The following is a 13,161-nucleotide window of genomic DNA, read 5'->3' on the forward strand; positions in this document are numbered from 1 at the left end:
TTCTTATTACTCATCCACTTTCTTGTGCTCCAGTCTCTTCCTGCATTACAAAATTTTCTCCGCCACATTCAAGGATTTCCCATTTTCCAAGTCACAACATTGTCCTCTGTTAAATTATTTCTTATTAAGGCGAACGACCGACGCAGCATTCCGTAACCGTCAATACTTTATATAGGATGTATTTCCTAAGAGTCTTTGTGTGCCCATTCTCTAGAGTTATAGCAAATATTTGCCATTTTCGTTTTAATTGTGTAGCTAGACTCAATCCTAACAAATAATCCTCGTCTGGTGTTTCATATGACGGCTAGTGTCTACAGAAGGCGTCGGCTTGTTACCCGTTAACACAACATGATTTTTTTAGGAGGAGAATTTTAAGTGCCCATGCGATATAGTATTCCCAAAATTAATCTAGTGCAATATGTATGTATAACTTGGCATAAAGGTCTGTAACTAAAGAATTGACTATATATTTCAAATAGATTTAATGTATTAAATAGGACTTAAATGTGTAGATCTCGAAAAAATTACAAATGCTGCAAAAACACAACCTTACGTCTAAGAACAATAAAAAAAATTAGAACATTGTGGAAACTGCTTCGGTAGTCTCTAGAGTACACTCCCTCATGTAATTCTAAGATTGGTAACTTGACTGTAGTATCTAGGTACTTAGGTTCCTAAGTATACAAACCTCTAGGCACAAGTGTTTCCTCTTCAAAATGGAAAGCTCTTTAGACTGCTCGATGAACGGTATAAACGATCACTAACATTTGTTCACCTCCTTTCATCAAGATTCGAGCCGTACCGCATTAACAAACAGGCTTTATTGAAAGAAAAAAATATTCGTTTCGAATCTGTACCTAAACTGAGTTGTACTAATGTTAAAATGTATTATAAGCAATTTCTAGAAACTCGCTTTAATAGAAATTGGTCTTCTCATTGCGGATTGGACAAGTATTGCCAATAACACGAGTGTGAAAATATCAACTCAATAGTGTTGCTGAGCCGTGGCAGTGGACACCGGTCGTTTCGTTTCCTCGCCTCTACTACAGTGACTCGCAACGCAAAAAGAAGGAAAGGAAAAAAGAAGCAAAGTAAACGACTCAGTATGGTAACCAGTTTTATTGAATGCTATAGTTGTAATGTTGATAGTAAGTATGACACAGCGAACGATAACAGATCGTTTCAAGTACAAGGAAAGTCAATCTGCTGCTAGTTGCTGCAACCACAGTTCACGGAACGGAAAATCAGAAGGAAACTTAAGGATAACATTCAATGACGCCATCGTGTGTCTAAACATATATAAACGAAAATATATCGCATCGAGCAATTATAGTCCTGTCGAGTACAATGAAAGCTGCTCTGTTGCTTGTTGCTGGTAAGTATTGGCTGAATTTATAAACTTTCATTCAGGTGAAACATTTTTATCTTACCTCCATTTTAGGTGATTTCTCATGTATTAATCAGTGTGAAAAGTTATTTCTAGAGTCAAGGAAGTACATTTTATTGCAGCAATTGGCGACGTAAAGTTCGGAATGGAAAACACCTTAAAGGGTAGGGAGTGTTCTAAGAAGATTTTTTGATATCCTTTGCTCGCGAGCAATGGTACTTCATAGATAGTTGACGAAAGGTGTTTGTGTTGCCTATATGAAAATTTTGAATCATTTTAGAGTAAGACCCAAGTAATTACAAATGTACAGTATGGCTGACTAGTTCTTATACACCCATGAGAAGCAAACTAGGAATCGTAGCGAGTATCGAGATAATAGATGCAAAGACAATCATACAAACATTTTACAAAATTACAGACAAAAGCTGATAACCGATATCACGTAAATAAGTACAATATGTATATATTGTAGGTACAGCCGTAGTAATCTTGTTACAGTTTGAAACATCACTTTGACGATGAGGAGGTTGAGCTCGTTCAGCATATTCGTAAAGCCCCCGCACTTACTAAACAAAAGAATCATTCTTCGTCTTCTCTATCTTCTCAGTCTGTCCTATCGATTCAAGGCGGACGAGAAGTACACAGGAACCTACAGACATTGTGCTTCGAGAACCATCTCTTTCGTGGATGAATTTCATTTCATTAAGAAGTTTCCAATAACTCTCACACTCGCAACTGCTTTTCCTGCAGCCAGTTTTATTTGGTCGTTCCACTTTAGGTCTCTTCGGGCAATTACTCCTAGGTATTTCCTGGTTTCAGTGAATTTTCGCCAGTAGTGTAAATGAAGTGTTGTGGGTTTTTTCACGTGTTTATGCGCAGTGCTTTATTCTTACTTACGTTCAATTTCAACTACCAGCGCCTCAAACAATAATGGACCGTCTGCAGATTTCCATTTCCCTACAGTGTTTTAACGTAGCAACCTCGCTACAGACATCAGTGCCGTCCGTGAGATATCTTGTAGAGTTTTCGTCGTTTTACGTGGAGGGTGCAAAAAAATTTTTCAATGTTTTGAAAGATGGTTGTATGACCGAAAGAAAAAAAAAAAAGAATCCAATAGACCTTATTATGCATGTCTTATTTCGAATGAGCACTTCGTAATCTTCGCTATTATGAAGCTTATCTCGTCTACTATAAGCTGTTTGCTGAATCGAATCATCAACAGAGTGCAGTAAGCAACTGAGTAATCCAGTGCAACCACATTACATTCTTGTTGTATCATAACATATTACTCACGTATACTCTCCTGTGTGTAAAACTGTTGCAGAATAAATATGAACAAAGCGTCTAAATCGAAGATCGATGCTTACCGACGGAATTTTGACAGCGACAACCCTATCGCTACTGCATGAGTGTTTGCTGTGGACAACAACGATAGAAAAGCAAAAAATAAATAAAAAAAGGAAGGCAACGTGCGGCAGCCTTACCGTGGGAGGTTGTCTGAACGAATTTAGAAATCAGAATAAAAGGTTTCCCATCTCCAAAACGATTGAAAGCTACATTTGGTAAATAGCTAATGACACTGAATTCACGTAAATACTGGACAAAAAAGGTAATGCGGTAAATTAACAGACACCCCCGCGCGAGGTTAGATGTAAAATACACGCGTAAAATAAACACAAAAGATGTTAATCTGTGATCAAATTATTTTAATAAATATTTTAATTGCGACCAGCAACACTGCATAGAAACTGTAATGCGTCACACAAACCACGATAATGCTGTCTCTTTGAAAATATTTAGTCCTGACCGCAAGCAGTTAATTCTTTATCAGATACTATTCGAATAGTGCCGTAGAATCTATCGTTCATGGCAACAACCTCTTGCCAATACTAATGTTGTGTAGAGATAGGTCATTTACAGAACACAACATAAAATCAGAAAAAATTGATTAGACTACAAGATAGCCAGTTTACTTTTGTCACTCAAACGTGTATTGCGCTTATATCACTATTCGTTTCAACTGATTGTCTGCGTTACCATAGCAGTGCTGCACCATATAGAACCGTAGTTACTACAGCTTTCTATTACAATGACCACTTGATTCAAAATGAGTTGTCAATTTAACGGACCCTTTTTTCTTTTAACTACACTCCTGGAAATGGAAAAAAGAACACATTGACACCGGTGTGTCAGACCCACCATAATTGCTCCGGACACTGCGAGAGGGCTGTACAAGCATTGATCACACGCACGGCACAGCGGACACACCAGGAACCGCGGTGTTGGCCGTCGAATGGCGCTAGCTGCGCAGCATTTGTGCACCGCCGCCGTCAGTGTCAGCCAGTTTGCCGTGGCATACGGAGCTCCATCGCAGTCTTTAACACTGGTAGCATGCCGCGACAGCGTGGACGTGAACCGTATGTGCAGTTGACGGACTTTGAGCGAGGGCGTATAGTGGGCATGCGGGAGGCCGGGTGGACGTACCGCCGAATTGCTCAACACGTGGGGCGTGAGGTCTCCACAGTACATCGATGTTGTCGCCAGTGGTCGGCGGAAGGTGCACGTGTCCGTCGACCTGGGACCGGACCGCAGCGACGCACGAATGCACGCCAAGACCGTAGGATCCTACGCAGTGCCGTAGGGGACCGCACCGCCACTTCCCAGCAAATTAGGGACACTGTTGCTCCTGGGGTATCGGCGAGGACCATTCGCAACCGTCTCCATGAAGCTGGGCTACGGTCCCGCACACCGTTAGGCCGTTTCCGCTCACGCCCCAACGTGCAGCCCGCCTCCAGTTGTGTCGCGACAGGCGTGAATGGAGGGACGAATGGGGACGTGTCGTCTTCAGCGATGAGAGTCGCTTCTGCCTTGGTGCCAATGATGGTCGTATGCGTGTTTGCCGCCGTGCAGGTGAGCGCCACAATCAGGACTGCATAAGACCGAGGCACACAGGGCCAACACCCGGCATCATGGTGTGGGGAGCGATCTCCTACACTGGCCGTACACCACTGGTGATCGTCGAGGGGACACTGAATAGTGCACGGTACAACCAAACCGTCATCGAACCCATCGTTCTACCATTCCTAGACCGGCAAGGGAACTTGCTGTTCCAACAGGACAATGCACGTCCGCATGTATCCCGTGCCACCCAACGTGCTCTAGAAGGTGTAAGTCAACTACCCTGGCCAGCAAGATCTCCGGATCTGTCCCCCATTGAGCATGTTTGGGACTGGATGAAGCGTCGTCTCACGCGGTCTGCACGTCCAGCACGAACGCTGGTCCAACTGAGGCGCCAGGTGGAAATGGCATGGCAAGCCGTTCCACAGGACTACATCCAGCATCTCTACGATCGTCTCCATGGGAGAATAGCAGCCTGCATTGCTGTTAAAGGTGGATATACACTGTACTAGTGCCGACATAGTGCATGCTCTGTTGCCTGTGTCTATGTGCCTGTGGTTCTGTCAGTGTGATCATGTGATGTAGCTGACCCCAGGAATGTGTCAATAAAGTTTCCCCTTCCTGGGACAATGAATTCACGGTGTTCTTATTTCAATTTGCAGGAGTGTAGTTTGGATCAATTATGCCATGTATTATGAATAATCACCGACACTAATACATTCCCAGACCATAGCACTCCCTCACTCATTGCAGGTTGTTTGCATTGAGACGTTTCACACCGTACACACCACCCGCCTTATACCGATCGAGCATAAAACGTCTTTCGCCTAAATCAGCCGCTCAAAACAGGTCCAGTTAAGATACTGGACAGCAATTTCAAGCCTTCGTCGCCAATGAACAGCAGTCGACGTAAGCGTACGAATCTGGCACCTGCAGTAGACGCCGGAAAATACCGACTTTCGCTTGATGATTGTTGAGCAGACACTGTTGGTAACCCTTTGCTTTCGCTTGATGATTGTTGAGCAGACACTGTTGGTAACCCTTTAGTTCATCAGGGTCGTCTTTTCCCCAACTGTTGTATGCCGTTTCATTCGTTCACATCTCCGCAGCTGCCTGTCACCTCTGCCATCTATGGTCCATGCTGCCCCACTGGTCATGCTGTCGGTTTTGGATAGTACAGTTTCGCCATACGCAGTACACTTTAAGCAGGGCGACACTTGAACTGTTTACAAACTGAGGCGTGCATCCACTTATGGCCGGGAAGGCAATTATCATACCCTTTTGGACGTCAGATAAATAGTTTTGTTTCCGCATTATGACAAAGACTGCACTGTCCGCCGCGGCGGCCTGGCACAGCCTCCACTGTTAATGTTGCACCCTACCGTCAGTCAGTGATTATCTCGTGCTCATGCCGAACAAAGGCGGTGGTCACATTACTGTGACGGAATCGTGTAAGTACTAGTAAATTGGACTTAACGTAAATAGTGAAAGAGCTGTGATGCCTCAATCGTACAATATGTGGAACATCACAAGAAGTTAAGTGAGACTTTCCATGCAAGGCTGTCACTTCTTTGACCCTAAATTTAATTTGAGTGCAACATAAAAACAGACAAAATCTAATGGTACCTATTAATCTTCTCAAGCAAGTGATTTTGAGGAGACGTAACAGGAGCAATGTTTTAATGGGTTACGTTCTTTATCTTGATGAGGAGTGAAAGACTGTTAGAGAGTCATCCACTTGGAGATATTTGTGCTTTTCAGTGAAACATCAGCTACATGATCGTAAAGAGAACTGCTTCCAGCTCCTTCAATACTCTTCATTCCTTACTACAAACGGTAGAGCGGGCTGCTTGATGTCAGAACCAATGAAAAGCCCAACTTTTTCAGCCAAATGTCTGGCTAACTTTTATTGGGGAAGAACCTTACTAGAAAGGGAAACATTCGCAAACATAATTGAGTAAAGTACTACTATTGTCAATTTAGTTGTGAGATAATAACAATCCAACAAGAACTTGGAAGACCATTGCATTTGTATAATGGAGCACGAAATTAATTGCGAGAACTTGTCCGACATGAACGTAGCGTCTATGTCACTGTTGATTCTTTCTTTTTTATTTTGTGGGACGAGCGGATTGTTCAAGAAATGACCCACTTTTCTGTCATATACATCATAGCCAATTAACGTGTGGGATGTTAGGCGGACAGATTGGATTCCAATACCAACCTTATGGGGAATGACTTCCAATTACAGCATTTAGCTTATAGCCAGGAGAGCACTTAGTATAATTCAATGAAAGTATGTAATTTTAGTAGGGTACACTCAGAACAAGGGATAAATTATTCGGGGCAATCGTACTACTGCACTTATGCCATTGTCGCTACCAGCTGTAGTGGCAAGAGTATTCTACTTTCGTCGAACGGATTACAACTGCCAGATTCTCCTAGGCCATGTGTCTCCTGTGCCAAACCCCAATTATCGTTTGATAGTTCAAGTTACTAACGATTAGAGTGACGTACATGCTGCGATGTATTGGTACTACTCTTATGTAGTTCAAATAATCCATGACATCCCGAATGAGATTATCACTCTGCAGCGGAGTGTGCGCTGATATGAAACTTCCTGGCAGATTAAAACTGTGTGCCCGACCGAGACTCGAACTCGATACCTTTGCCTTTCGCGGGCAAGTCCTCTACCAACTGAGCTGCTGAAGCACGACACACGCCCGGTACTCACAGCTTTACTTCTGCCAGTAACTCGTCTCCTACCTTCCAAACTTTACAGAAGCTCTCCTGCGAAGCTAGCAGAACTAGCACTCCTGGATGAAAGGATATTGTGGAGACATGGCATAGCCACAGCCTGGGGGATGTTTCCAGAATGAGATTTTCACTCTGCAGCGGAGTTTGCGCTGATATGAAACTTCCTGGCAGATTAAAACTGTGTGCCCGGCCGAGACTCGAACTCGGGACCTTTGCCTTTCGCGGGCAAGTGCTCTAACAACTGAGCTTCCGAAGCACGACGCACGCCCGGTACTCACAGCTGTGTTGTAGTGCTAAGTGGGTGAGTTGCACTAACAGCCATTAGACGATATAAAGATCTGTGATTACGATCATTGACTTTTACAGCACTGGTAGCAGTGGTGGAGGTCTACGGACAACCAGAAGGGACGACCACCGTCAGCATCGGGAATGAGGAACTAAGCACCGGCAATATCACGGCTGAGAATATATTTCTGGGAAGGTCGTCCTACACGGAAGATGACGATGATACCATTTGTGTCGCAGCAGACAACAAGTTCTACTTGTATGCTAATTCCTTGAAGCTGTATTCTTGCTACAACCAGCTACCGAAAGGTAAGTTAATTCAAATACTACTATTTTCTGTGCACGATTGACAAGATAGCATTAGACCGTTTTGCATCTTATTTTGCCAACGGTTCTTCCGTGAATGTGAAAACATGAATGAAACCAAATCATCAAGGATCAGGGACGCCCTTACCGAAATTACGAAATTACAACTCTTCATGATTCTCCACCAAAACCATTCAGAGGAATTTGCTGCTCATATTTAGTCCACCTTTTACACTAACTTTCTTTCCCCGCAAAACTACTGCATGTTTTTAACTTCTACACACCTTTGAATTTTTTTACGAGGATTATGTCGTGTAACGCGACGTCAAGTTCGAAATGGGCTATAGTTTCAGCATTTTACGAAAAGACATTTTAACAGGAGACGGAAGTTGCCATCTCTACCGCGGTCCATAGCGTGTGCTTAATTTTCACAGTCAATGTGTTGGCAGCGTTGTACACAAACCTACACTAAGTTAAACACTGTAAATCGATAGGTAACGTACACTTTTCGTCGTACCCTGTAGAAGGCCGAAAAGTGGATTAGTGCGTATAAACAATACCCGTCATACGTTTAGGAACATGTAGAAATAGGCTTCGAAGTTTAAAATTTAGCGACGCGTTGATGTAGAGACGAAGGATTAGGTGAACATGGGCAGTGATAAGTGAACGTTCTGGACTACATCTAATCGGAAACATCATGCTAGCATTAAATTATGGCACACACTCATTCACGAAGTTAACATGTACAACGTAATATCAGAACGAACCATATGCTACTTATAGACGATGACACACTGCGCTAGTACAACCATTGCTGAAAATGTCCGAAATTTGAGGCATTTATAAATAGCAGCATGCCTCATATTTTAATTAGGAGTCAATGAACAGTGAAAAAAGAACCTGGTAAAAGCACTTTACTTAGGCCAGACCAAAGTATCTAGAAAAAAGGATAGCGAAGTGGCGTTGTGGTAGTACTACTTAAGATTTCAACTGAATTAGAAATTGTGCCTGCATGTGTTTTGGTTACCACGAGAGTAGCTGTTACATGAAAGGTAAATAATGAATCTGTAGATGGACATGTCTACAAAACAAGAGGTAAAATCTACATGTGTAGTAAGTTTGTTACTACACAAACACGACGTTATTTAGTTTGTCTTTTCGTGGCCACTGTTGTAAGCAGGCTGATACATTGCAGTCATCAAGAACAGTGGTTAAGGAAAACGCATCTTCGGTCGAAGTTTTCAGGACAGCTGTGCTTGTACTGTGAAATTGCTCATCGTGTCCTAGCAAAATAGCACAATTAAAACTCATGATGAGCCGACCGATATGCCCCAGTCCCAGGTGCAATAATACTGCGGACGATTATTAAACAGAAAGTTGCCTCTCATCTCGCACAAAGCAGAAGCCCATAACTTCACAGGGATCGTGCAGAGTATCATAGGCGCAATTTCAAGAGAATAATTCTTCAAACTCTAACAAAATGTGGATCTTCTAGAGTTGGGGAACATGAAAGGTCTCACTACTACAAACTTTTGGTCTGTCTCAAAACAATTAACATTTTGGTGATCTTGCGCTCTCCACACTTGGCATTCTGTGTGATGGATAAGGGTACAGAATTCATTCAGAGTTTCTGCAGGGTAATTTCGTCGTTTAGCATCCGAAGTTCTGACTTTGCCGATAGCTTCTGACAACACGGTGCAATTGTAAGTTCTTCGTGATTGCGTTTATCTGTTGCCTGTTCAACTCTAATAAATGAGTTTATGTCAGCGAAGAGCGTCTTTGTGTGTTTTCTGATGTTCGTGACTGTTAAGTATCACTAAGGCTAAGTCCCATCACAAATCAGCAACATCTATCCCGTTATCTGTCTAAACGGGAAAGATGATTTTACTTCTGTCCGACTTCTGACTAATACTTCCAACCGTAAAACTTTTAATCTTCAGATCTGTTTTAGAACAATCTAGAAACGCTTAAGATGCGTACTACTATTGCAAGAGTACAAGAGAGAACTGAATCTAACATTTCCATTGCCGAGTTACATTGTAGTCACAGAGAACTTAGAGCTTGATGCGGCTCCATCCCTTTTCTAGGATAAATGTTATCTTTGGTGAATTTATGGTCTGGGATTTAACCTTCGTAAATAATAGTTTCTTCAATTGCTTCCTTACGGTTTCTGTTTAGTATCATATGATATTCTTTCATTCACTTCTTTCTTTATGAGAAGCATTAATATTTACATAAAATTGTTGTTTATCAAACTGCGTAGAGAGTAAATAATGTTGTCAGTAGCTGTCATCACTGTCAAGATAACTGACTTTTCTATTCCTTTTTGCAACAAAACGGTGTTCGTTATGGGTTCTACAATCGGGTTGTTACAAGTGGTTGGGCGAACGTTCGGACGGCGGAATACCGTTGCTGACGTGTACACGAAGGACAGAGTAAACGCATTTCTTCTAGTCACGTTGGATTGTGCCAGGGTTAAGATGGTCTCGTGAGGCGCAGCTTTCCAATGAGATAGCTCACGTGTGACAATGCTTTACGGTTACTGGGGAACGGCAGTTCTGACCATTTCGAAATCACAAACTCAGGGGTCGCCAGATCAGTTCACAGCAAAGTAAACCGAGATCCCTAAGGTTCTCGTCATTTGCCTCGTCACAGGATACATGTGTTGCTTACTGAATGCTTCGCATGCCAGGAGCATTACCCACCTAGAGGAATGTGGTTCTAGTGACATCCTTAAACTTTCGAAATACGCTAATAAGTCAGGTTTATTCGCGTCGTCAATCTTCCAACTGTCTGCTATAGTACCAGTAGGGATAGGAACCCTGTAACATAGCACACTGTGTGACCCCACATTATCTCTCATACACGATCGTAACATAATCTTGTCACAATGCTGACAGTGAAATTCGCGCTATGTAAAAAAGGTGAAGGCTTACCGTTGTCATATCACTAGTAAAATTAAACTGCTATGTTATTTTTGTACTTCCTATCTTTAGTAAAGCGCATTTCTCTTCGTTGCAGTTTACGTGGTGAAACCAAAGAGTCAGTGTAAACCATACCTGTCAGATTGTCCCAGGAACTAGGAGTATTGCCAGTCCGTTGCCTCAGCTTGAATCGTCTGCGAGGGAGTGGAGGCTAAATGGCTGACCTGCTGACTGAAGACATCTGCTGTTTCCAGAGGAGCAAAGAAACTGCCAGAGTGTCAGACCTTGGCACATTTATTTAAACATAAACAATGGAATCTACACATCCTATTCTGTGTCAGTTTCTGATTATTTCACGACATGCAGTAAATTTCACTTCTGTAAAGATCAGTATTAAAAACATTGCATTTGTATTCTTTTTATCTTTCTGTTGTTTTTGTAATAGTTGTATGCTGACGCAATAAAAGTGTAGTTTCATGACGTCAACTCCTATACTTAACCAGCAAAAGATATTTCTCTACCTACAGGTTCACGTAAATACTGACGAACAAAAAATGGTTCAATTGGCTCTGAGCACTATGGGACTTAACTTCTAAGGTCATCAGTCCCCTAGAACGTAGAACCACTGAAACCAAACTAACCTAAAGACATCACACTCATCCATGCCCGAGGAAGGATTCGAACCTGCGACCGTAGCGGTCACGCGGTTCCAGACTGTAGCGCCTTTAACCGCTTGGCCACACCGGCCGGCTACTGACAGATAAATGCTTATTATTAATATCACCAAATGCATTTCATCCATTATTCACGCTGACCTCCTATAATCCCAATATCCAGTTCCAATCGTAACACACTGACTGCCACGTGGACACCGGCGGCCACAGCAAGGACTCACGACTGACGCCACGGCTGGTCCTTACCAGGCCTGAGAAATACTGAACCATTTGTAATTCAGAGGAAATGATGGCATATCTCACGGTTCTATATGGATTTATTGCAAGTTATTATGCAAAGTAAACTTTGAAATATTACTCTAAGATGCGGGTTCACATTATCGAAGTAGTAAAACTGACCTTTACCGTCTCAATTAGTAGATCTTCTCAATTGAAGGGTAAGTAGAAGTGCTTACTGTAAAGTAATGTCTCTTAATTTTTATATGTCAAAATTTACAAAGCTTTTTGAATAAAATAAACTTTATTAACATTCTGCACCCTTATTCTTCGTGTCACGATGTTCACCCAAACGAGAGAACAGTTTCTGATAACCTCACTGTAGAATGTTTGACTTAGTTGAAGGGGCCAACACAATACTTCTACTTGCACCGCTTCATCACTATCAAAGTGAAACCCACTAAAAGTTTCCTTCGTGTTTTGGAACGAAATGACGGGCGGATGGGACGTAGTCGGGGTGTATGGAAGATGCTCTGTGGCCTCGTGTACAAGGTGTCGGGTTGTTGCACATGTCGCAGCGCTTGTGCATGCTGCGTCGTTGTCATGATGAAGGAAAGGTAGCTCCATCTGTGCAAGAACTCTTCGATTCGTCTTTTCGGTTTCTTGAAGGAATACAACAAGGAGTATCTCGAGCTCTGTCACGGTTGCGTCACACATCGCCTTGTCACACGCTACAGTACGTAGCCCTCGATAGGCAGAGGGTTGCAAATGCGTTATGGAATCGAGTAATATGCACGACGCGTAATAGGGCAACCTGCATTGTTAACACAATGAAAAATTAGGAGACATACATGCCGCCTTATCAAGTGCAAAGCCATTTTGCACAATAACTATTAATTCAATTGGATGACATGATTTCCCTATTAATATACTCTGACTTTTGAATTTTAATTAGTAACGTCTTTTATTGAAAGAAAAAATACTTTCAATTTTAACCTCCCTAGTACCAGAGAAGTCAACTGTAAAAAAGAGTCCTTTGTTTTAATGACTGTTAGTTTTAAACCATATGACTTTCTCCGTCAAAGAAAGTTTTATCTAGACATGATCAGTTCAGTTTTATATTTACAGAACATCGAAATTTATGTGTAGCTTTTCACTAACGGACGCTGGGGTCAATACGAGCGCTGTATGAATTTCCTTTCTTCATTTGAATGCAGCATTTCTGCAATTATAATAATGCCTTATGCTAGAACAGTTTTTAATTTATGTTTCCGTGTTTGTTCATTAAAACATTGTAAATTACTTGCGGCTTCATGACCTCAAGGGTACTCAGTGAAACAAAGAATTTTGGTAATAGATATGTCAATTTAATAAGCCAAAGAAAGAAGCAAAAACAATATAATGGGAATTAAAACTTATTATATTTCAGTTTTATAGTCTTATAACCAGCGAGTGGAGGCGAAGAACGACAGAGAGATGAAATTATGCATTCACAGCATTAACGGAATCGTATGCGATCGCTAACAGTGGTAAACAATATCCTGAATCCCGTATTAACGTATTAACAGAAATTGTTTACCAGGTAAGTAAAGCTATCGCCATTGTGGTTGTACTTTCTGAATAAAAGGTAATGTTTTTCTTTTTGTGTTTGTCTTTCACATTGCCAAATTATATTTTATATTTTATTTCAGAGGGAATTGTGATTATCTTTCAC

The 13,161-nt window shown here is 41.9% G+C and overlaps 1 protein-coding gene across 1 annotated transcript; it reads left to right on the forward strand.

The window, feature by feature from the left end:
• Positions 1 to 1,343: 1,343 nt before the first annotated feature.
• Positions 1,344 to 10,982, forward strand: LOC124777854. The gene is made up of 3 exons (XM_047253390.1): positions 1,344 to 1,375; positions 7,409 to 7,636; positions 10,655 to 10,982. The coding sequence occupies exons 1-3, from the start codon at positions 1,348 to 1,350 to the stop codon at positions 10,714 to 10,716; spliced, it is 318 nt and encodes a 105-aa protein (XP_047109346.1). The 5' UTR covers positions 1,344 to 1,347; the 3' UTR covers positions 10,717 to 10,982.
• The last annotated feature ends 2,179 nt before the right edge of the window (positions 10,983 to 13,161 follow it).

This window comes from Schistocerca piceifrons, chromosome 2 (genome assembly GCF_021461385.2).
Source record: "Schistocerca piceifrons isolate TAMUIC-IGC-003096 chromosome 2, iqSchPice1.1, whole genome shotgun sequence".
NCBI classification, from domain to species: Eukaryota; Metazoa; Arthropoda; class Insecta; order Orthoptera; family Acrididae; genus Schistocerca; species Schistocerca piceifrons.